The sequence below is a fragment of the Syngnathus leptorhynchus genome, chromosome 10, assembly GCF_054491065.1.
Source record: "Syngnathus leptorhynchus isolate UIUO chromosome 10, UIUO_Slep, whole genome shotgun sequence".
Taxonomy (NCBI): Eukaryota; Metazoa; Chordata; class Actinopteri; order Syngnathiformes; family Syngnathidae; genus Syngnathus; species Syngnathus leptorhynchus.
The window spans coordinates 8,463,840-8,490,187 of record NC_141204.1 but is presented as its reverse complement, the minus strand read 5'-3'; the positions used below and the strand labels follow the sequence as shown (position 1 = coordinate 8,490,187).

At 39.7% G+C, this 26,348-nt stretch overlaps 1 protein-coding gene and 1 long non-coding RNA gene across 3 annotated transcripts; one reads left to right on the top strand and one right to left on the bottom strand.

Moving 5' to 3' along the window:
• Positions 1-49: 49 nt before the first annotated feature.
• Positions 50-25,355, bottom strand: slc35f3b (solute carrier family 35 member F3b). The gene is made up of 8 exons (XM_085922244.1): positions 25,165-25,355; positions 23,985-24,199; positions 4,905-5,250; positions 3,148-3,367; positions 1,396-1,521; positions 621-813; positions 450-539; positions 50-291 (listed from the first exon to the last, which is right to left on the bottom strand). Exons 1-8 carry the CDS (start codon positions 25,353-25,355, stop codon positions 50-52), a joined length of 1,623 nt encoding a protein of 540 aa, XP_085778370.1.
• On the top strand, positions 12,885-21,613 carry LOC147050279 (uncharacterized). 2 transcript variants are annotated; one of them, XR_015067419.1, is made up of 5 exons: positions 12,885-13,006; positions 13,352-13,605; positions 14,577-14,649; positions 20,748-20,812; positions 21,068-21,613. It is a non-coding gene; the product is annotated as an uncharacterized LOC147050279 (long non-coding RNA). The 2 variants fall into 2 exon arrangements; XR_015067418.1 differs by having other exon boundaries at positions 20,748-20,816.
• Positions 25,356-26,348: the final 993 nt, after the last annotated feature.

Sequence of the window (26,348 nt, the reverse complement as noted above, 5' to 3'; positions counted from 1 at the left end):
CAATAGAGGCCCTTAAACATTCCATCCAGCTCCGATCACATGGTCCCAGTCAGTGTGAAAATGTTGCCATGGAGGTCCTGGCTCGGCCCCTCCAGTTGAGTCCCGTGGAGGCCCCCGCCTCGGCGCTGCCTTCGGCCGGCTCGTCACGTTTGCGTAGCTTGGTGCTGAGGCGGATGATGCACTTGTCCCAGTCCTCCGGAAGGAGCAACATGAGAAAACCCAGACAGATAATGGAGACGGCAAAGAGGCGCACCGTGTTGAAATTAATCTCACACGTGAAGAAGTCCACCACTGGTAAGAGGAAAAAAAAACAATCATGAGCAATTTTGGAATTGTGTTGACATCAAAATCTTAAGGACCTTTATGCATTTTAAAGGCCAACGTGTCTTATGTAATTCTCAATGTACCCATTAAATGATGACATCTTTGATTTATACTAAGACACTTACTGGCATTGACAGGAACACTTAGGACGATGCCAAGGGAGATAGAAGTTGGATATGTTATGGCAATGCCGAAGTTGACCAAGATGTTGAAAGCTGTTTGAAGAAGCAGAACGAGAGCAAAAGTGATTATGGTAAAACACGATAATAGATTACAGAGATTTTTTTTTTTTTTACCTAAAAGCAGTGCTGCAACCCCACAGAAGTAGCCCCAGGGGATGTCGCCTGCCGATTCAATGTACTCAACTCGGGTAAAATATAGGACGATGGGCACAATGCTGATAAAAACAAAGTTGGCACCTCCCACAATAGTCAGAAAAAGTGCAGCCTCCCCGAATTTGGCACTGCCGAGGACCATCTTGAAGAGAACCTGGCAGGAAGGAGGGGAGTTAATCATGAATGCACAAATTATGACCTCCTGTGGCGCTGCATACAGGGTGACCTTCATACGCCTGCACTGAGATTGAGTTGCCAACTTTTAGAGATAAATATATAGCTCATTATATTAAGTGTATGTTAAATTTCCTTTACGATATGAGGGGTGATTGATTTTATAACTCTTAGGTTTTCTGCAGAACAGGTTTCTTTTTTTAATGGGGGCTAAAACACTTGGACTGGGGGAAAAAAAATGGCAAAAATGTCCATTCAACATATAAGAAAAATACCCAAGTTTTTTTTTCCATTTTTGTGTGTGCACTAATGCAAAACCTTTTACACACAAAATGAAAGAAAATGTACATCCTATTACTATAAAATAGTTCATGTGTTGTTGTAGTTCAGGTGGTAGCCTTTATTTCGATGCAAAAAAAAATAACTGAAACGCTTCTTATATTAGAAATGAATTGGCCATTCAGTGTATATTGCAATTTGCAAAAGCAAAAGTAATAATGAATGTTTATCAAAGAGGTCAATCTTAATTAAGGCCCAATGTAGCCATAGATAAAAATCCTACCTTGTATAGTGCAGACATGGATGCTGAAGTAACAACCAGAGTGATGCCAATGACCGAGTGACTGTGGAAACCATCAGCGTAGGTCATCATGACGATGCCTGCAATGGCCAATATGGCCGCCACTATCTGCAGACAGAGAACGACAATTAACAACATGGCGTTCACAGCGATGTGACTTTTTGACCGCTACTGCAGATGGCCTCCTCTTTTTTTGTTATCCTCTAATTGATGCATGAGCTTCATTTCAAAGTCAGCAGACAAAGCTCCTGCGGTCTTCTAGGAGTTGATTGTTTCGCATTGATTTCCACTGCGAGCCATCACGACAAAAGCGGGAAGCACATCGTTCTCCCAAAACCTCAAAGTAGTGCACCATTAATCTGAGATCTACTGTATGTTATCAAGAAGGCAGGCAGGCATGCGTCCAGTTTAGTGGATTACGTGTGCATTAAGGAGGTGTCAGGAAGATAAATGATCAGTGTGCTTGTACTGGGCCAAAGCCCTCTTAACATCGCTCTCAGGCGTGGCACCTTTGACAAAATGGTTCACTCAGCACTGCAGGCCGCCTGTCAGTCAAGACGGAGGGTTGGCGGTAAATGCAAGGTCAAAAACCTCATACCTTAATACAAGACTTCATTGTGTGTTTTTTTAGACATGTCAGCACAGCATTCTGGGGGATCAAGGGAAGCATATGAATTTATAGGGTATATTAACTGCATGTTTAACCCTCTACGATGTAGCATTTTTTTTTTTATGCCAGCTGGTTTCACACAATTGTATCTGATAGGAATAAAAAATAAGGTTCTTATTACATCAGCATTTGTGTTGGAGCTATAAATGAAAATAAAATAATGAGGGTATACATTCATTTTCAAATATAATGCAGTAGGTGCTTATTTACAATACTGTACATAAATCAAAATATATTTTCTTTCATTGTAAATATCAATGTGTTAAATTTACCATCCCTCAATATGTCCAAGTGACATTGCAATCCACAGTACAACACAAGTGTGCCAATAGGACAAAGCCATCTGCTGTTGCACATAACATCACAGAGGGATGATGTAGCGTCTCTCTGCTCGTGCACAATCCCTGCTTGTGCACGCTCATGACAAACTAGTCCAGCATCCCCTGCATTGCTGCAGACATCCAAACTCTGCAATGTGTAGACAGAAAGACGTATAGAGAGGCTGTGGATGGGAACAGGAGTAGGATTATATCTGACTTTCCTTCTTATGGAATCCTTTCATCGCACATAATGGGAAGATGGTGAGATGTTTGAGTGGGTGTGTGACGAGAACAGAAAAAAGGAGGAGCGGGATCCATCCTGCGGCGGGTGGATACGTTCCCACAATGTGCTAAATCCTTCCATTGCTCTCTCCGTAACACACAGAGAAATGCGTGGTGACATGGTGCGTTGACTCGGATTATTTTGAATCATTCAAGACACTAAATAATAAAAGTTGGACAGAATTCTGATTAAAATTGTTAAATGTTCATTTCTGCAGTTAGCAGCATATGCTTTGATAATATGATAGTAAATTAAAAAAAAAAGTGAATTCAGAGATTTGTTTATGAATATATATACTCTCCATAGTAATGGCGAACAACTTGCCAAAACTGAGCTAGTCCAATAGTCCATCATCACAGCTTTTGGTCAGGACAGTTGCATTGGCTGCATGAACTGCTCCGTGCATTAACTATCCACTCATCTTCTGTTTCAGTTTGTCAAGATGCGAACTATGAACTCACCCTGACGCCCATGAAGCGGTCTCTTAGCACAATCCATGAGAGCAGGAAGACGAAGGCCTTGTTACAACAAAAGAGCGCTGACACGTCTGTTGTGTTGATCTTCCTGAGGGCCTGCAGGTACAAGTAGTTGGTGAGGATCCACAACAGGCCGAAAGGGGCCACCTTGGTGAAGAACACCTTGGGGGTCAGCCCGTCGTCCCCGAAAAAGCGACAACACTCCCTAAGCACACACAAGACAGTGTCGGAATTAAAGTCAATAAATAGAAGAAAGCATTGATTTGGAAAAAAAAGAAAAAGCCTACAGTATTAGATATTGGTAAGATTTTATATACTGTTACAATTGGCCTATGATAAAAAAAAAAAATAGCTTATTTTAAAAAGCAAAATTTCAGCATTTAGCCTCATTAATTTACAAATAAACTACAAACTGAAAAAAAAAAAGATAATCTTAATAATCTTGAATAATTTGTGTATTTTTAAATATTTTTAAATCAAATAATTGTGTATAATTAAATAGAATAACCTCAGTTATTTCCATTTTATTAGAAAAAAATGAAGCTTATCTTTCCACTACTCAGTGTTATAGTTAGCGTTCAATCTGCCGCAGCCCAGCGGAGGTAGATAATTGGCGAGCTGCGGAAAATGCTGACTATCATTCCTGACTGAGCGGGGAGGCCTTTGAGGTTTCCTGGCTCTGATTGTTGAACAACACATTTGGGTGAAGCTCCTGCAAAGCAGTGGTGGAGTCCAGCCAATAAAACAATCGTGTCCTTGACGAAAGGGCACATGATGTTGTCGAAACTTCTCTTTTGAGTTTATCGAATGTGCGTGAGTCTACTTTATTTGACAGTAGTAGGTAGGAAGGAAGGAGTGAAACATCTTTTCATCGGAGTTGTCAATTACTTTCCTGTGTCTCTTAACAGAAATATCACTGCAATCAATTGCATGTTCTGCCATGTTTTTTTTTTTCCTTCCTCACACATTTTAACAACATGCATGTGAAGGTTAATTGACTGTAAATTCTTCATAGGTGTGAATGTGCAGTTGGCTGGCAACCAGTCCAGGGTGTACTCCGCCTTGGCAACCCAAAGACATTTGAGGAAAAAAATGGATTGATGGGTATGTTTTTGTTTCCCTTTCATTTATAGTTTCAAATTCTTCCATTTATTCTCAATACTGCTTATCCTGTTTACGGACACGGGAAATAGTTGAATAACTAATCTCACACTTGACTCTGTTCTTCACCTCTCTTTCACAATTCTTCTCACTCTGAACACTTAATCCCACGTAGTTGAACTACTGTACCTTTGCAACCTTTTTTTTTCTTGTCACCTTTCCATTCCACTGGCCTTCCTTTGATTCACACACGTACAACTAACCTTCATTTCTTATCTCCTCAGTGCAAAAAGAACAATAAATGTTATCAGTGCAGTGGTCTGTAAAACAAAAAAGAAACGCTACATGAATGTCCAACAACTGCAGAGCAGGAGAGGCACTGAGCAGATGCTTTGTGAGGAAGGGCACTGAGGGTCAAATACTTTAGTTGTGCTGCCTCAGCAAAGGTTCTATCAGCTCCAAAGATTCTAATGACTTGCACTAAGTCCAACATTTAATTACAGACAAGGAGTTCACCAATGAGGCAACAAACTAAATAGAATTTCATTGGAGGACAAGATAAAAATGACAACAGTTACATCATTTTCATGAATTTCAAAATGTAGCTTCTGTTTTTTTTTGTATGTGTTTTGTTCTGTCACCTTAATCTCTGTCTGGCCGTTTGCCTTTCTGGACTCTTGCACAGGTGCCCGACGTAGTAGAGCGGGAAGAAGAGGCAGTTCCAGGTGGTGGCAAACCAAGTGAGGGTGAAGGGGGCATCAAAGTGCTTGAAGGTCAGCTTGGCCAGCTGGGTGGAACCTGCCCACGACGAGCAGACGCACATCACCATGGCGACTCCCCACAAAGCTTTCTGCACCTGCACCGCCGTGATCCGGATGCAGCAGTGCAGCTTCCGCCTGCTGGAGCTCGATTCCGGACACGCCGCGCCCGCCGACGACTGCACATCTGGGCCGCTGTGCGCCACGTGCTCCCTTGGCCGCTCTTCCCCTGAAAGTTTCATTGACAGGTGCTCAAGTTCATACCACATCTGCTTTTTGGAATCTTCTTTCCAAACCATATTTCTTTAGCTGGTCATGTGATTTCCACACAATGGCAATTATGTGTTAATCTAATGCAAACTGTAATACATATAATATTGATACATTTCCATTTCCACTTTCTACTGTCTATATCACACAAAAGATTTGGGGCTGATATTTTGGCAATCAAAGGAGTCAATGAAGGATGTGACTACAGTTCAACATGTCCTGCCCTATACTGTATAAAAATAGCTGCTGTCACACTTTAATTGGCCTTGGAAATCAATCAGACGTCGGAGTTCAAATGGAACTGATCCAAAATGACAGGCTGTAGCCAAACAGAGGGCAGGAGAGGGCAACTTTCATATACTTAGTACGATACCACTGTGATGTGTGTGATTGTTTGTTACTTAGCAACACTTTTTTTTTTAAATCACGATAACCTCCATAACGTTCATTGAAATGTTTAAAGTTCATGCAAAATTTTACTTCATGTCTGTCTTTTAGCATCCAAGTATACTTGGATCACCTTGGAACTTAACACTTAAGTTAAAAGTTCAGTGTCGAGTTCAATTAACTGTCAGGGGGGTATTGTTGTTCTAAAATAACCACCCCTGAGATTTTAAAGGTCATCAGAACCAAGTTGGTTGAGGAGAAATGAAGAGCTCACGATCCAAAGCATACCACATCATGATTAAAACAAGATGGAGAAAGTGTTATAGCTACAAACAGCAGTCCATTTTAATACATTTTAAAGAACGTATACATCAAGCAGGAAGAGGTCAACTGTGAAATCACATCATTTGGAATTTTCCTTTTCTCTGTTAGTGGTACCAAGACCGCATGCACCAATCTCTTCTGCAACAGTTAGATCTTGCTTTGGAAAAACAGAGCCGTAAAAAAGCAACTTTGTAGATAATAAATAATAAAGCACAAACTCTCCTGCAGCTCCTTTGGTGCGAGTTAAAAATGGAGGCTTCCCCTAGTGGGGTTTTGGAAGGTAATGATGTGTCTTGTGCACACTAATCTGCGCTCAACACGGCTGACTGGAATACAAAGCATACATTAAAAAAGCCTCAGTGAGATACTTCTGTGGAAAAATTGAAAAATACAACATGCAATCATTTAAAAATTCATTTAACCGCATAAGTGCTTGTAAACAGTAAGGGGGGGGGGGAACAACACAAAGTTGTTTCATCTGTGCTGTCTAACTTGTGAAGATGTCATCTCGTATGAAAGATACGCAGCGAATAAAAGACATCACTCATCGGACTGCGCGTGACCTTACCGTCACAGATGAATTTCCATGCTAATGCTCCAGGCTTCCCCGGCCTCGCCCCACTGAATGAAGAGCGGCCCTCTGTTTATCCGTGATGGAAAAAAAAAACCCCACATGTGATGCAATGGAATGAAATTCTATTGTACTTTTTTGGGTGGGAGACAATGCTGAACAATAATCCCCTGGACTGCGTTTGGCGGCAATGAAAGCTGATTCCAGGAGAATTAAGTTTCTCTATTCTAAGCTTCGAGAGTGCTTTGTCTCACTCTGAAGGTCACGTCTTGTTTATGTCGGCTGCTTTTCATCCTTCCCGGGCTTCCATAGCTCATCTCATGAACCTGCCCGCTGCAGTTTAATCCTTCCAATCCAGCGGAGACACCCCACCGAGGCACTTGACTTCATCGGCACAAAGCATACGCTCCTCATGCTCATTTTATTATCGTAACTTGGTTTGTAGAATTCAACAGCAGTAATTAATAGCCGAGACGTCAGCGTATACTCACGTGTCAGCCCACTGATGCAATGACTCAATTATTTAAGGAGGACACACTGCTTTTACATTTTTACACTTGGCTTGACAGTGACTAATGTTGCCGTAACAACCTCCAGTAGCAGGAGTGAACCATTAGTGGGTGTGCGTAGACGAGAGCGAGCCAATGACATTAGGAGCTGTTACCTTCATGACAAGACTGTAGACTCTTTTAGCAGCACATTGATGAAGTCAAAGCACTTCACCTTGTCACATTTGTATCAAAGGCTGTGCTCAAGGTCAATTGAAATACTGCAGTGGTGGGAAATGACTCCATTTTGTCCAAAATAGAAGCAAAAGTATGAATATATTACAGTAGATTCTTCAAGGTTTTGTTCAATATGAAATACTTCAATATGATGTCATCATTGAAATCGTGATATCTTTGATGATCATCGTCCTGCATTTAAACAAGTACACTATTCTATTTCGATCCGTCATCTAACACTAGTCACCCCTCTGTCATTTCTCAGCTGATCTACTGATCGACCTGTTAAGGATCAATGTCTCACAGTCACATTGATAGAACCCAGTTCATTTTTAATTATCGTCAACACTAATTGAGCTGCGTGTAAAGGTCACTGAAATGATGTGACTCTTCTTGAAAAGGTCCCAGTTCTCTGATCTTGATGGTTGTACTACTTCATTTGGCAAAATTACTTTTTATTTGGAATTTATTTGGCACAACCTTCTACCTTTTGTCTGTCTATCAGTCGCAATTATTCTCATCTGATCTCATCAGATACAAATGAATAAATAAATAAATAAATAAATAAATAAATAAATACTTTTTTTTTTTTTTTTTCAAGGACATAAACTGAGACTAGAATTTGTGCAGTGCTTGTACAGTCTGACCATCAAACGTGACATCAGCGAGAGTTCCCCGTTTGACCTTTGTAGCATAGCAGACACGTTTGTGTTTATTGTGCCATCAAAAGTGAAACACAAGTTGTTAACAGGCCTCTAGGAAGAAGCAGGAAACACGAGGAGAGTGTTTGGCATTTTTTTTAGACAAGTCCTGAATCCACTTTGACAGCTTCACGGCTTCACACTGTCACCCTGACAACTTGGATGCATGAAGGCTAAGTAACATGCAAAGGTTATGCTGAGAGACAGAGGAACATATATGGCTCTTAAATTGAAATGTAGTATTAACTACGGTTTGTCTGCATCTCATATTATAGCACAAAAAAAATATTTCAGTAAATAACCCGCTAGTCTGATTAGCATGTGCTGTGATGTAGATTTATCTGCATTAATGAGCCTATTTCGTCCCCACCCTCTTTTTTTTTTTTTTTTTTTTCTATTTCTCTTCACGCTCCCCTGCTTCTAATTCCCAGGCGTCTCTCTGGCCCACCCTGCAGTGTCTGCAGTGCAGATCTCTCCTGCCGATAGCTGCAAGTCCAACAACGCTGCCAGCAGAGCCCTTCCACTTAGAAGTCCCACCGACATCTGTCTCCATCTTTATTCTAGCATTGTTCCCTCCCAGGAAAAAAAAAGGGGGATATGACTGCTAGGGCGATAATAGAAGTTTCAGCAGTGTTTTATATCAGCCTATGAGGACTGGTTTCCTACAAGAAGGCACACATCACAGGAAGACTGAGATTTATATATTGGTGGATTCCATGCCCACAACATCTGGATGCATAAAAAAAAAACATGCACAAATGAGAGCCTTGATCGATGCAGACATTTGGCTATGGAATAATACAACTCTGACATTCAGCCTCAAATTAAACCAAACAAAATAACAGTATTGGAGCAATCTAACTGTCCAATACAGTGTTTGTTTATTCTAACAGCCATCGATTCCTCTCTTTGTAAAAAAAAAAAAAAAAAGCTCTTCCCTTCTGTAACTTCTGTAAACATCCATATGATGTTCAAATAAATTGAATAATGTCAGTGAGAAAAGCAGGTGACTCACTCGAAACCAATTTTTCACCAACAAGTCGATATTATGCAACATGAGTTTTGACCTACAGCCCAGGCATCATTTAATGGATAGCTTGTGGTTTAGACAAACGGAGCCCTGTGGGAAAGCTTGATGTGGGGAATTAAGACTGCTCTCCTGAGGGACACGTAATCTCTGTTCAGTTATGAAGCATAAAATGACTTTTCAAGACACTGCAGAGCCTTGAGTGAACTTCTACTGGAATAGGAGCAATGCTTCAATTCCCCAAAGACACAAGCTAAGCTGTGCCTGGTTGTATTTGTCACAGGACAACGTCAGAATCCAGAAAATACAGTGGAATTAAACGTGGCTTCAGGTGACAACGGTTCAGAGTGAACTCGGAACATTCACAGTATTTTTGACAGTATTAACCAGTAGGAATTGAATTGAACCCTAAGTAACAAACCATAGAAGGAACAGGAGTATATTAGACAATACCAATAATACTAATACTGATTATTATTATTAGTAGTAGTAGTACAATAAATATTATTAGTAGTAGTATTTCAGTACTGGGTCACTCCTGGCACACAATTTGGGGTCACTAAGCACAACCTGTACTGTATTCATTTTATGTGCGTTTGTATATATTGGAATGATACCCATTTGCATGAATTGGAATAGAACTATTGTTTCAGTATCAAAACAAAGTTTCTAAAGTCATTGTTGCATAAGAAGCGGAATCTCTTGCTCCCGTGTGATTCTCTCTTCAAATCGGCTGGCAACCGCTCGTGCTAAGTCGTATGCGGCCTCCACTCCCTCACTAGCACAATTTACAGTGATCCGTCAAGCACACATTCAAAGTTCTTTCACTGTTGACCAAATTTGGACAACTCATCTTACTGTCTCTGTCAGCCCCCAGGAATTATACTTGCAATTTTATTTTCATGAAGAACAAGCCTCATAAATAGTTTGTAAAAATGACATACTCAAGTTGTCACTGACTGATAGGATTCAAAACATGGGAGGTTCCGGTCCAACACTAACCAGAATTACCATGCCAAGGTTATGCTAGGCTGGGTAGTGTGAAAAACAAATGCACAACAATCATGAGTGAACACCACTGCTCATATTCTAACAGCTGGTCGATGCATTATTGATTCCATTTTTATTCAGATATATTTTCACATAACTGCAGACGGTGCAAGAACAGGAACCCAGACGAATCAGTGAGCTTCTATACAGGGCATCAAGCCAAAGCAGAACCTGTAAGATCTAGAACAGGGATGGGCAACTTGCAGTCCACAGGCCACAATCTAAATAACCCTCTTAATAATTTTTTTTTTAAAATCTATAATTTTCAGTGAGTTGATTTTTGTGTATTAAAAAAAAAAGAAATATATTATGAGTACATAATTTGTACATTTTTCTTAAAAAAGAACATCATGCACACCCAAACAGTGTCACAAGTTCAGCATCTAACTTACCTCCAATGAACACACAGGCCTAACCTAACAGCAACCATAGATACCCAAAAATCATTGGCTTCATTTTTTATAATTCTTCTTGGAGATGCAAATGAGCTTGAGATTATTTTAGATCCACTCGCTTGAAATGTTCTGTGAAATCAGCCGCCTATTCTACTGTGAGTGCATCTTCAATGCAGCACTCTCGCTAATGTTACAACACTGGGATATTCCCTCTGTGCTCAAGCTGATAAATACACGGCACACATCACACCTTTTTACAACAGTTAAGCCTGTGGTAGGATGCCAGCTAGGTAAGCGAACATAACTGAACCTCGGGGACATGTTAGATGTTACTTGACGCTGTACAACAACAACACGCCACACGAGAGACGTGTTGTTGTCCTTACTAATATAAATGCTCAAACTGTGCTCCTGCAGGTACAAGAAAGCTGACAGGGAGCGAATGAAGTTGATCAGCTGGAAACAATTCTGAGGGGTGCATACCATTTGTTGTTGTCCTGGCTATAGTGGCAGGATTGGGGGCTGCAGACTGAGGAGGGAATCCCTGCTGCAATAACAATCACACATATGGAGCAGCAAGACGCTCATGTGGCTAATAGCAACAATGTGCACAATGCAGTCAGATCCTGCAGTTTTTTTCTGCTTGAGGTGTCAGTGTTGACTTTCTTATTCTAACTGAGTACTACCAAGGTGCCCTTGAGTAAAGTCCTGAACCCAGCAAACACCTTGCTGCATGCTAAGGGCCCATATGTCCAAGTATTTGAATTGGTTTCTGTGTTGATGAAATATATTGAATTATTTCTTATGGTAATTTAGGGCATTATTGTAATTGCTGCAATTGTCAATCAGTAGTGTAATTTGCAGTGGTGTAAATCTCCGTTATGCTTAAAGATGTTTCTTTTAACTTTACTAAAAAAAAAAAAAAGTATTGCATAGTAAGGAATTTAAAAATATATATATTTTTTGTATTAGTATTTGATGTTAATATTTGCAACAGCAATATAATTTAAAAAAATGTGGCCGATCAACTATCTTATTGCAGTCATATTTTAGGTATTTAATTGGAATTGTAAAAGTTTTTGTTTCCAAAAATGAACCCATCAAATGAAGTAGGATACAAGATGATGCACGTCATTCCATGCAAACGTGCAATGCAAACGTGAATTCGCTCCAAATCGTCATGCACCCTTTCCTAGTGCTTACCTTCCACTTTGGTGAGGGTGAGCACCGGACTGTTGCAGGCGGACAGCGGGGCGACCCTGGCCGAGTGTTTCTTCATGATGCTGAGCTCGGGTGGGATGAGCTCCGAAACCGCTTCGACTACATCCCTGAAGCGGATTTAAGCCCCGGACTCGGACCTCTTGACGGGACAACTTCACATTCCAGAAGCCGCTATCCTTGCGCCTTCCATCTATCTAACTTCACCCCCCCACTTGCTGTAACGATCACTCCTTCCTCCTCCGTGTATAGTCCCCAGCACCCTAACCCTCCTCATCCGAGCCCTCCCTCCCTCCCTTCCCTAAATGAGTGCGGTGGCCCCGTGCAGGTCTCTCCTCACGTACACAACTGTACCATTTGCTGCAATTCGCCCACGTCAGTGCCGCCACCCTCCCATTCACCCGTGCAAGCATTTCCCATGGTGACCCCCCCCCCCCCCCCCCCCATCCATCCATCCATCCATCCATCCATCCACCCACCCAACAACAACCTCCTTGGGATGAATGTCTGCAGGTGAAATTTCCATACTCCATTTTTTGGGGGGTAGATTTGTGCAGAGTTCAAACGTTCTGTATTAAAACAAGTGAATCACACATTGGTTGGAAGTCCAACTCAGTAAAATTCACATTGTGGGATCGTCCGTAAAGGTTTCCCCAACACGACCCCCGTTCTTGGACAAGTACAGTTGAATTTTTGAATTGCATACAATTTTGTACTCTTGACATACAGCTTCAGCACGTCAATTTGCCTCACAGTTTTAGATATTAGAATGTGCAGGGACTATTTGAAGTGTGTGTCATGAGCTTTATGAAGACTCTGTGAGTCATGAATGAAAGATGTTGCATGATCTCATCTTCCAATGGCCAAGTACACCGCAAAGTACAATGTGTGCTCATGGGCGGACTTTCCTTTTTTTAATTTCCATTAGAAATGGGTGTTTGCACCGTTGTGGGAGTGAACAGATTTCCAGCCAATCATAGTAGCTCCTTTCATTTCAGTCTACATGGCAGAAGCATAAAAGTAGGTAGGAAATCGCAAAGTATGTGTCACGTCTCGTCCACTATGTGTCTGTTGTCATGGTTTCTGTCTGTGCGCTCGCCCCTCCCCTCCTGTGTGCCCATGATTAGTTTGATTATTCTAACCTGCCTCTTGTTACCTGTCGTGTATATAAGTCCTGTCTGCCCGCCGTTTCATCGTTGTTGTCTAGTTGTCGTAATGTCTTCACGTATTTTGTCTCACGTCCCTGTCGGTCAGTCATCTTATTGGTTTTGGTTAGGAACCGCTTTAAGGAAGTTTGACGAATGAATCGATGAAAAGGTATGTCCCAATACTTTAGCGTCGAAAGTGTTTGTGTGCGTTTCTGAAGTGACTCTGCACTGGTGTGTGAAAGCCGCTGAGTGAGAGCACGCCTGAAGGAAGCTCCACTGAATAATTCACTGTGTAGACTCACCACACTCCAGCACCAATCCCCTAACCCTGTCTAACTAGGACAGGGAGCTCAAAAAAGACTCTCTGTCCAGACCAACGTTGACGTCCCTCACCAGCCATTGTATCCCTCACTTCCACCTCCTTCATGGCTTAGCAGAGGGCACATGCAAACCTGAACTAGCACATTCAAGACGTTTTCGTCTCAGTTGCAATCCTATTGCTTTGTGGTCACAGTGAGACGTCCCATAAGTGTGCACGACATCCATCGGAGAGGAAAAAGGGGACCATCTGTGTTTTGGAGAGACTGCTGTCAGCTTCTTCCATTAGCAAAAGAGTGAGGTGCAAGAAAGGGGATGGAGGAGATTGTTAAAGGATCTCAGACAGTGACTCATAGACTTTTATGTGTGAGCACGGAGGAGGATCAAACTGTTCCGGAATGCCTCATGACAACAAATTCGTTCATACACACACAAAGTGTCTGAATAGAGGTGAGTGTGTAGTCAAAGAAGTGCAAAAATAATTTTTGTTAGGAGCCTTCAATCTTCAATACGTTTTGTATTTGTACCAATCAAACATAATTAAACAAAAACATACTTGTGATTTTCATGAAATCCTGAAAATGTGCATGATTAAAGCAAATGATAGCAAACAAGTGACATTGCGCTCCATAAATAACAAACACACAAAACCTGCCTGGTGAAGGTGACTATCTTGTAACAAATTCAAATAGAATCATGGAAATGGTTTGTGTGTGTGTGTGTGTGTGTGTGTGTGTGTGTGTGTGTGTGTGTGTGTGTGTGTGTGTGTGTGTGTGTGTGTGTGTGTGTGTGTATGCATTGAAAATATGCTATTATGTCGTGTTTGGACAGTCGTGTTTATTCTAGTGGTTGCGCAAACAAAGCACGTTGCTTTGACCTCCAATCTTGTGGTAGCGCTTCATCTAGTTTTCAAATTTGATGGGAAGCCCGCTGTAATAAACTGCAATGTTTTCATTCCCTTGCTTTCTTAGCCCAAGGCTCCAAAACTAAATTTCATATCAATATGATGGAAAACACGTACTTCATCACTTGTGACTTGCAGCCACTCATTTATTCAAACTATTGGGGGTACTTGAATGCCACACATTTATCTGTAATCCCTTTGCCTGACTCTAGTGATTAGATTCACTTTATGAATGTTCACCTTACTGTAATATTTTTATTGAGCAAAATGTGTCGGTTTTAAAGATCATTTCTATTTGTTAGGCACACGCCAACAAAGTGTTTGATGACAAAATTACATTGCCTTGGTATTTTGTGCTTTAAAACATTACAAGACTATGAAAATCCGAGAAGAACGTCATATGCACTTACTATGCAACAAACTGAATAAAATTGTACGCTAATTTTGAAAGAAATTACAAAGCCATTTATGTCACAATATATGCAACTAAGTAGTTTTTTTCTTTGTGTTCACAAAGGTTTTGTCAACAATGCAGATAGAGCAGAGAAGGAGCTTGGACAGCTTATCTATGGCATCGTCTGTTGCTGAAGGTACTGAAGTGTTGCAGAACTTGACGCGTGTACGATTTATCGGCTTTACTGTGTCTACACTGAACCTAAGCTAGTATCTTAAAAGTAACTAAAAACCTCCTTTAAAAGGTTTCCTTTCTACTGAATGCTTACAGATGCGTAGAGTACAAATACTCGCAAATAAAGTATTTGAATAAACGTAACCCATCACAAATTTCAAAATGATGTCAAATTCGGTTTTGCCTTTTTTGTCCAGCATTTGGGCAAATTAACATTCAAATGAATGTAGGCCAACGACTTAATATAGAAGATGGTGTTGACATCTGTAATCCTTCTTTTGGTGAAGCTAAGATGATGTATTTTATACGAAGGTCATCATCAACCTCTTTATCATAACTCGATCGATGCTTGAAGATTTTAATTTGAGCTATTTGAACTCAATGGATTAGACCTAATCAGATTTTGCGATTGAATTGTGACGACAACATTGTGGTCGATTACAAAAAATGAATTTATTCTGATATGACTATGAATATTAATAGTGTAGTCATTAATGTAAAATGGAAAAGTGGAGATTGGTTTCTTCAAAGGAAAAAAAAAATCTGGAATTTTTTTGTCTTTTTCATCTAATCTTCATAATCTAATATGTGCAAAGCAATAACAGCGCAATGTAATCATCGTAGAAAAAGAATTCTTTGCCCTTTGTCTCATCTTGCAGATAATATAACGTGTGTGTGTGTGTGGGGGGGGGGGGCTAATAAAATATTGACTCCTCTAACTGCTTGTTTCAACTTCCATAGAGGTCAAGCAAAATGAACTTTCACACGCATACCCAGAGAGATTTAGCACATTTTTAATTGACACTCAGGGAGCTATGAATAGTTTAAGGTTGTGACCCTTGGAGGTCAGGACCTTTTTTTTTTACACACTTGTAATGGCCTCATGCAATTTTTTTATCGCGCATTTTACTACAACGGCAGCTATAAAAAAACAAAACACTAATATACAGTGGCAGAAGAGTAAAAGTCACAAGTCAGATAAAAAACAAAGAATAAAAATGGGCCTTCAAATGAGTTTTTAAAATGGACAGAGAAGGTGCTTGCCTAACATTTAAATGGAGGTCATTCTAGAGACAAGGAGCGGCGACAGAAAAGGCTCGGACGCTAATGCGCAACGGCATAACATGACAGAATCGGATGTATTCTTGGATTCAGAAAAAGACTCAAGTGACTTTGAACGAGGTTAATTGTCAGGCCTCAAATGGCAAAAATGTACATTTGTATGTGTGAGACACAAAAGGAAATGGGATCACTTGGGAACGCAACAGAATGTACCACACTATTGTCTGCATATTATTATTTATCTGGCATAAAGTATAAAATTACTATTATTTTGTGTGTATCAAATATGGAAGAAAAGTTCATTTTACATCATCCTGCCTTCCAAAGTAATGTGAGACTTACTCGAAAGTGCAGCCGCTTTTAATGAAGTCCACAGGCGTCTATTTAAATGGTGTCAAGCTGTAATACTTGATGACAGCTCTTGCAGTCACACTCCACATGTTAATAAGAGAGTGCAGCAGTTCCATTAATACCAGAGGGAACAGCTTGCAGTCTACATCATCTTCACTCTCAGTTTGGAGTTGCATGATAAACAATTAGTCATGAAAAAAAATGAGGAGAAAAATAGTAGAGTAGACATCAGTGTGACCAATGCACCAATCTAGATCCACTTAGCAGTGCAGCAAATTCCTCGTGCATTTGGTCCCCTAGTGCACTAGTCAAAATGAAGTACCACTTTCCAAAACAATGCTTCTAGCGCCCTCTGCTGTCGAGCTACAGCCCAACTCGTCAAATGATCAAATGCATTTGATTCTGCCCTCCGCCGGCAGAGAGCGCTGTAGTCACACATATTCAATCATTCATGTAGAAATGGATGAAAGTCGGTCAAGAAATGGAGCACAAAGTGGGGCAGAGATGACAGGTATGCATTGTGGACCCCTCAGAACACAATGAACAATTAGCATCAATTTTATCTTCACCCAGATGGATGCAAAGATGTAATAGCCTTTGTCTGGGAACACTGGCTTCCTTCCTCATTTTCAAAACCTGCATGTTAGGTTCGTTTAGGACTCTAAATAATCCCTGAATTAAAGAATAACTGATTTAAATGTTCAAACTGAATAATGTTACAGAATAGTAACCAAATCTGAAGTTAAAATTATCATCTTGTACTAATTGTGACTATAAAATTAGGATTGATGCACTTGAGACTCTGCAACTAGATTAGTTTGAGGCTGACAGATGCATAAAATGCTGCCGTTGACAGTTCTTTCTCACCATGGAACACGAACAGTTTCTTACAAAAAGACTGAAAGGATGAATAGGTTAATTTTCTGCATCATTATGGTATCATTAAGCTTCTGGGCTGTTGGTTTGTATCTTTGAAGTGTTCAGATGGGCCGACAGGGTCGCTTCAGTGGGGTCGCTTCCAACAGCCAAGCTGCTTTCTCTTCATCCCTCGGCCCAACATTCCAACTACGAGAGCAGCAGGTGCGTTGGACTTGCTTCAAAAAAGTGTGCGCGTGTGCGTGCGTCCCCGTGCATGCGTGAGCGAGAGAGAACTAAACATTCTAAATGCATCTTGCATGTCAAGTTGTTCAATCTTTCAGCACTTCTCCCTCAATAAGGAGTTGAATGGCAAAATTCACAACAGCCAAAAAATTCACGGCCATTTCAATATGCTTTCTCCGAATCTTCTCTATCTTTGCTGCAACCTACAACTGATGCTATGTGAGAACATCTGTTTGGTAGGTTGAGGATTGTCACCTGGCTTATTCTGCATCCCTTAGATTCTGTCAACTCACATCCATGTTCACTATGCCTTTAATTTTCGGATATCTGGGCTCAAAGTTGAATACCGTGTGTTGGTAATAATAACAATGACTTAAAGTGTCATGCTTACACCAGCTCAATGTTTTACTTTGGGCTAGTTTATGATTGAATGAAGAACAACACAACATGAGCTAATGGAAGTTATGCAACATCTGCAACTAGCCCCGCTGTGGCACAACTCCCAGAGCAATATAATTCAATATACTAATGCTTGCAACTCCAAATGGGAATTCAAAATATTCAGAGATTACTCCTTCCATTCATTCATCTTTATAATGCTCATCCTCATCAGTCAACTGGAGCTTCTCCCAATGGAGGTGGTGTCCACACACATATTTAGTCATACTTAGTTAATGCCTTACATAGTTGCTGCGTTGAAAAAAAATTTAAAAAAAAATGCACTGGTGTAAAAGAAAAATAATCCATCAAAATATGAAGAACTTGCAACTTTACTTTGTAACATACATTAACGTGCTTTATAATTGAAGTGAGAGAAAACTCTGCTGTTCCCTTTTTGATAGTGTTCTCCTTTCAGTGAGATAATCTGATACGCTTGTGAGCTTCCCCTAATGGCAATGGACGACTGGTCACACTGTCACTGCTAACAATGACATTCCAAATGTTGCCTTCATGTTCCTGCCAGCACATTCATGAAATGATGTTCCTTCAGCTCAACACAATAATGTTTGGAAGAATAAATCCCAATCAGTTTGCACCCAGGAGTGTGTTGCCAAATTGAACAGAGAAAAAGGTCAGTAAACAAACGACAACAATGGAGGGCATCCACCATGTTGTCTTTCTTGGCATGCCTTGTTCATGACAATGAGAAAAAAAGCTCCTCCTATTTACGTTTCTTGCCACCAAATGGTGCCTAGAATTTGAAAAGCCATGGAAGTGAACAAACACAAACATTTCTTTCCCCCTCGTTGCCCCCCAGGCAAGAGTAAACCCTCAAATTAGCCTCCATGGACTGACATCGAGCTTATTTGATGTTCGATACAGCTCATGCAGTAAAAGTTCTCTCTTCCGTGTATGATTTCAAAAGAAATCTAATTAACTGCCAAAATAATTAAGACAAGCATAGCAAAAAAAAATCTCTGAATTCAGATTGTGTATATTTGAAAAGAAATACCAACAGTGTGTTTAAATTACATCATACGTATATAATGGCATCTTTTGATAGACATCCAAATAACTAAAAACAAAGACTAAATTTAGTATATACAGAATGCTGATATGTAGCATTAACTTGCATGCTAGCGCTAAGAAATCTCAAGTGTGTCCAGGCTGGTCTTAAACTACTGAGATTGGTGAGTTGGGTTGCCATGGCGATGACACAAATCTTATTATCCTTTTGATAAGCTTATGCACGATTCAAAATGTTATTTAAAAAAAAAAAAACACCTTCTTTTACATTGGAAAAACATGACAGACCAAAGACATACCAATAAAAGAGCTTTTGTTTTGACTACATTATTGGCTTAGCGAGCTGAACACATACGTTTGTAATTAAATAATAGCCTGTGGACAAACTTTGTGAAATTACATCATTTCCCACAGCACACACTAGTAATCATAATTTGGTTGTATGCATATTTGAAGGTGATCTAAAAGGGAATCAATCATCATATGTACATGCATACATTTAGTATACAATGATCTCTTCAGTGAAGTGAAGCATCCACTTGAGCGTGAACGTCACAACCTTTTCAGATTATTATTTTTTTCAATATTGTTTGTGTCATCCATTTACACCGCAAGGCAAAGTATTAGAGTAAAAACAAATATGAATTAGTCACCATGTATTCACTGTCAGCCGCTGGCAACACGACTGATAAGAGCATACACGCTGGAGGAGGTGCAGTCATTGGTTATACGTAATATATTTACTGTGCTGTGTTTGTATATTGTTGTCTCTTTTCCTTGTTTATGTACACTGAGCTTGTGTTAATTTTACATGGAGTAGAATCCAGCTCGAATACAAGATCCTTACCAAGCAAGTTCTCTTATCAACATGTTCAGAGCCCAAATTGCTGGCACAACCTCATTTACACTTTGCCTACTTTGTTCCCCGGTTGCTGCTCTTTTATGACCACGATGTGCTGTGCGTAACCACAGAAAGATTAATTACGTCTGGGTGGGGATCATACGTCGCCTCTCCTAATTAACGCTCGATGAAAGAGGTGAAAGGGTATCTGCAAGACTAGACTGGCATGAAACAGCATTTCCATCAGTAGAAAAGGGTGTAGTAAAAAAAAAAAAAACAATCAGGGCAGTTGCATTTTCCAATTTTCTTCCTTAAATTAAATTGGGTAACTCAAATACCACAAAACATCAAGATGCAATCTGTCCCAATGAAATGTCGAAAATATCAAAAAGTGTCAAATTCTGTACGGTGGTCCTCCACCCTCTCATGTCTACAGCAAAGATGAGGCATTAAAATAAACAGTCAGATGAATTGCAATGAGTATGGGCAGGTGTATGATTTGCTATGCATCACTATATTATGCAGTTCATGTTATGCAACAGGAAGTGCTTCGAGTATACCAGAGATGGACCAAATGTCCATTTAGGGCATAGTCCAAGCATGTTATTGCCTCAACAGGCAATAAAAAGTGCATTTTTCACAAAAATGAATTGATTCCATTGTGATGGGCATAATAATATAGGTTGGCCGCTTAATTGACCGTCAATAATTCGGCCAATTAGGATTATGTGCACGTACAGTATATTGACGCTTGTGGAACATAAATTGGTTTAAAATCGCAATGTGGTTAATATTAGTCAAATATTTGGATTCTGTCATATTGCTAAATCACTAGAAATGACGGTTTGTTCAGTTAAGTACCTTTCACATGAGTGGGCCGTTATGACAGTAAACACTCAGAAATGTATGATTGCCTCAAACAACAAAACTGAAAATGGAAGCCAGTGCAAAATTGTTTGTTATTGAGTGGTTACAGTCTTAGCAAAACCTTAATTCAGTCATGTATTGTTACACAAATAACCCCAAGTTTATAAAGAAATGACTCCTTTCCCAACACAATTTGCATCCAATATTAAATATGCAAACGTGCCAGCCTGCATGTTCGGTATATTCCGCAGCATAGCACTAAAACATGAAATAGTGTTTTAAATATGTATGCAGAACAACAGAAGCCCACAGAAAAATATTGTATGTTGATTATTATTATTTTTTTTTCTTTTGTTTCTCTCATTGACTAGAGCAAAACAGTGTGAACATGGATGTATGAGCGGGCTGTCATGGCGACTCTGGTCGTGGGGATGATGTGAGTGAGTATTTTTTTTCCACTTAGCACTAAGATTTCTTTTCCACTGGGATGCACACAGTGACAGGTTTGCATCACTGGGGAAATAAAGCATAAAATGGTTGTTAAATGCACTCACTGTACACTATCAGTCTTTCACAGTCTTTACTTAATGATAACAAATGATCGAGACGGCAGATTTTTTTTCTCGTGTTATTCTGCCCACCATAATTTTACTCTTCCTGTCTTAATTGGCCCTTTTTCCTTCTGTTTCAGCTTTATGATTGACAGCATTTCCCAGGATGCCTTTCCGCATGCCTGCGCTGTGGGTACAGATTGTGGATGGCAGCAAAGAAAAAGTGGGAGAAAAGGGAACATCGGCTACCAAATTGATGATTAATTATCAAGCGCGTAGGATAGTAGAATTTTATAATAAAAGTAAAAATGATGTCATTTACAGTGCTGTTAGTATATAGGTGCCACAAAACAGTTCTTCCCTTTTTTTCTTATCTGGTTTGCAGCAATATGTGATGTGTAAACAAACTACTACAGTGATGCCTTAAGATACAAGTGACTCAACTTTTTGAGACATAAACTGCACTAACTTGAAATAAAATCACTGTATGGTAGCACAACAAGCAGCAGATTGGCATACCTAGTAAATAGTCTTCCAAAGCTCTTTTTTGCCACACTAAACTAAAGGTTATTGTCAACCTAAATAAAAAAAAACACCTTGTGTATTTAAAACAAGCATACTGTCTCCACTTCCTGAATGCTAACATATACGAATTATTTTGCAAGACTGTCACGAAAGGTGTAAATGACCATCCAAACTCTCCAAACTGTTCCTGCACTCTCATCGTGACCAAAAGCACAGCTGAAAATAGAAGCCAACATTTCATTTTGTTTCATGCCTCACAAACCTCAACTTTTGTACCCGAGGGAGATGCTATCTTTGTTAAAGTAAATTATATTGGGGAAAAAAATAAGTCATTTCTCAGTGTGCACACCTGGAGAGACACCTTGACGCAATAAGGGAGAAACTATCCATTTTCTACACTGCATATCTTTTTCAGGCATAGGGAAGCTGGAGCATGACGTTTCAAAAATGTATATTGTATTTCCATCGAAAATGAGCCTCAATCTGCAGGTTTTGGGAAAACAATGGCATCGTTTTTTTCCAGTTGTGTGCGTAATGTGGTTACCGTAGCAACAAGTACAGCCTATTCCACCAAGTCGATTTTCATACAAATCTAGTTTATATTCCCCTGCTTCGTATTTCTAATGTAAATGTCCACAAGCATTAGCATACCGACAATTTTGGCTCACACAAAGTTTGGTCGCCGCAGAAAGCAATTTTAGTTTCAATGGTCTAGAGCGGGGGTCCCCAACCACTGGGCTGTGGGCCGGTACCGGTCTGTGGGTCATTTGGTACTGGGCCGCACAGAAAAAAAACAATAATTTCTTTTTTTTATTAGGTCAAGACGCCCGTCCCAGTTACATAACATGTTTCCTCAGTCAAGCCTGCAAAGCTACGGAGCAGATACTTAATAATAATAATACTTAATGAGTTTTATTTTTATGCGTCTGACATGTAACCGGTCCGTGGCACAAAAAGGTTAGGAACCGCTGGTCCAAAGGTCTCCGAGCAATTATCAGCAAGAGACAACAACGTGGCATAAATCATGTGAAATTAAAAATGCCTGCCTCGTATAAGACAGTTCCACGAGTTGGGGGGATAAACATTCGTTTTACTAACAAAATTACCTGAAGCTGAAATTGCATAATTATATTCATTTGTCACTTGATGATTTACAGCAATGTTTTCTCTACTTCGAATGAGCAATGATGTGCCAAGTGGACCTTCTGTAATTGAAGCCCTTTTAATGCCATTTTGGTCTGTTCACATCAAAGCCGACGTCACCTTTACCCCTTGTTTGAGTAAACAAAAACAATTTTTTGGGGAAAAAAAAAAAAAAAAAGAATAACATTTTGTCTATGACCTTTTCTTTGACATCAAACCCAACAGACACAACAAACAGAGCGGAGGTGTTTTGCTACCTGGTGCATCAATGGAAGTTGTTAATCCACTGGCTGCATTTCTGTTTAAATCAACCTCTTGTATTGTCCACGAGAGTAAGATTAGTTGTAGAGTTTCTACTTTAGGCAAAGTGGCATTTTAAAAAATGAGCAGCAGGTTTAGATGACATTTGGAGCTTTTGTGGAGGCAGCAATGTACTTTGATGGTTTAAACTTACATGGCAGTGAGAGAGAGTTTGCTCACGTGTGCAGGGTCATAGTACGTCATTTCGTTTTGCTTTGCCAGTTAGCGCCAGTGAGTTGGCGGTTAATGGAATAAAATACAAGAACCACCCACATTGGCCAAATTACCTTCCAAACTGTCTCCCAATACATTAACAATTTTGTGTGTGTGTTGTAGGATGTAGATCTTAAGATGTTTTTGTCGTTGGACCGAAATGTAAACTTTAAAAAGTCTCTTCCTTACAATTGTTCTAATTAACAGTGATACAGCCTATAGAGATGTTCTTTTTTTAAATGGCTCAGCTTTAATAGCAGTTCCATGGGGAGTGTTTTAATGATGGAACATCCAGCCAGACCTAAAGGGGTTAAGTGCTAAGCCCCCCAAAATGATGCAAATCTCCTGAAGTGATGCAGAGATTAAAAGCAAGAGAGAAGATAAAAGCTACGTTAAAAAACAACTCTTCAAAGAATTTACTGCTCAAAGCAAGGTTTCGATTGTCTGATGCCTCAAGCTTCAGTGAAGCTCGCTCTGCTAGCGGCCCCAACTTTAGCAAGAATGATGCTTTTAAAAACAACTCTTAAAAGATGAGTTGAACGGAAGGATTCGACTTCATTAGTCTAATTGTTCTTGCAACAACAACTGCGAGTCAGTCAACATACATTATCTGAATAAAAACATTAATGAGCTACTTAATTATTTATGAATACAGTCATTTTATATCAAGCTTATCTAAACAAATTGTTCAGGGCAAGGCCTTTTTTTGTCCATAAACACATTTAATTTGAATAAATATTTTTTTTCAATATACAATATACATAGTGAAATGTGTTTAAACACATTATGTAAACTGCATTATCTCCCAAACTACTTAATAGTTCTTGTTTGCAACCACTTGGTGCACATGCAACGTTCCAACACAATTGAACTCACTTTTGTAGCTGGCATTCCAAGGCTGGTAGCCATAATATCCAGTGATACGTAGTATTCGCTCTTCTATGGATGCACTGTTGATGTCCTCCACTGAGCGGGAAGACTTGAGGTCTTCTTTGATGGCCTCGTCCACCACAAGGTACTTGAGCTGTCTGAGCTGAGGGCTGATGTCCGACAGCCTTCTGGGGCTCACTTCGGGCGACTTGCGCATCCCGCTGGCAAGAGAAGAAAGCAAAAGGGTGGAGGTAGAAAACGTTGACAGTGTGAGACAAAGAGAAAAAGAAAAAGGGATCCTGTATATTTGGGCTAGTTCTTGACGAGATCAGATCTGTCTCTGGTAAGTGGAGCTTAGTATGTTGCAGCAAAAAAAAAAGGCCCCCGCATCTCCTCTCATGTACAGTACAGAAATCATCATCCTTCACTAGTCCTGCTTCAGCTCAGCCATCGTGTGAAAGACATTAAGTGCTAGTGACGGGTGTTGCAACTTGCAAGCATTATAATCGACCTACTATGGCTTTCGAGGCTTATAGAAAATCACAAGTGATTTGCAAAGAGGCAGATAAAATATTCGTGACGGCTCCTGGCTATACGAGCATACATAATGGAGGTCAGTCATTTGAGACTGCACACAATAGTTTATGTATGTAATTGGCTTTTAAGAAGAAGTGACATTGGTTTTATTTCCAGTAGGTAGCATTACACTAATGCAATAATAATCTAAAATGGTCAAGATATTGTACCAATTCAACTGAAGAGCATCCTATGTTTCATAAAAGAGTGACTCTCTTTGCTGTTATGCAACATTACAGTATAGAAAAACACCAATGGAGTTGTTTTGCCTTTGTAGGAGAGACGCACCAATCCATTCAACGATAAACACATGCAAAAATCTCACTGATATAGAAATGATAAATAATCCCAATTTAATGTCAAATGAGTTAATTTTTGATATGATGACACATACAGATGAAAAATAGTTACATATACTCTTGATTAAAAAAAAATGAAATGACAAAGCAGATTGTTAGAGTGAATAAATCTGTTATTTCACCACTTGTTATTTTTAACAGCTATATTAAAAATAATTGAGAATGTACATCTCGCATGCAACAGGTCCATTCAATCACAGACAATCAATCGAGCGTCATGCACGAGAAAGATGGTCAACAAATATACTTACAGCGGCATCAAGTTTGTCGGAGGTCCAAGATAGCACATACAGTCCCGATGGGGCCGCCCGACCCGGTCCCACACGGTGCCCTCCCCATCCCCGTACATTTTGGGGCCACTGCACGGGGCTGTCACGGTCAACAGCGGAGAGGGATTAAGAGAAGTAACATGCTGCAGCCGCAGCTTGTTACCCGCAAACATATGATCACTTTTACTTTTCTAACACGCTCGCTGTCAAGCGATGTGACGTGAGCACTACAACAGCGCCATCTACAGACGTCATGGGCACAATAACATTTTGGGAGTCCTCCCTAGGATAAGTGATAGGAAACTTACGATCCTTCTTTTCCATGAAAAAACTGATATTGATCTAATTATATTATGCTTATGTACCCAAAACTATCCATGCATTCACTTAATATTTATTTATTTATTTATTTATTTATTTATTTATTTATTTATTTATTTATTTATTTATTTATTTCATCTATAGTCAAAATAATATAGCAATAATTGTTTGCTGATTTAAGGAAAATTTAGGATATGTTATTGAAAACGTGCAAGAGGAATTTGATGATGTACAAGAGTAATAAACCAAAACATGCACACAGATTTTTATTATTTTTTTCCCCCAACATCTGGGGTCTTGAAACTGTCCCTGAAAATTGAGTTACCAATGTAAACAGATGTATATTCTGATTCATTTTTCATTATCAAACCAAAATATATAATGATGACCGGCAAATATCTCCAAATGAATCTCTAAAGTATAATTCCATTTTAGATTTCCACCTTTGATTGTGAAACAAGTCAGAGAGTCACTCCTATTCATTTTATTGCCCAATTCTGTTTTAATAGTGACAGAGGGAAAACTCGTTGTAGCTGTTAACTTTTACTCTCAGGTGCTCTGAGAATATCATCTTTTTCTCACATTTCATCGTAGAGAACATTAAAAGTTGGACAAATTTTAGACAGGCGCATCAATCACTGTATTTTTTACTGCAGTCTAGTGGCAGTTTTATATGACAGACATATTCAGTACATAAAACACCAGACCAGGAAAAAGTCTGTTCTCAGTTTTACTGCCTGGTCAACTGTAAATCTGCATCGGCAACAAACAAATCATTTTTGATTGACCATCAAACTTCATAAGTAAAATAGACAGACTTTCTTTCTTAATCACGTTCCACATTT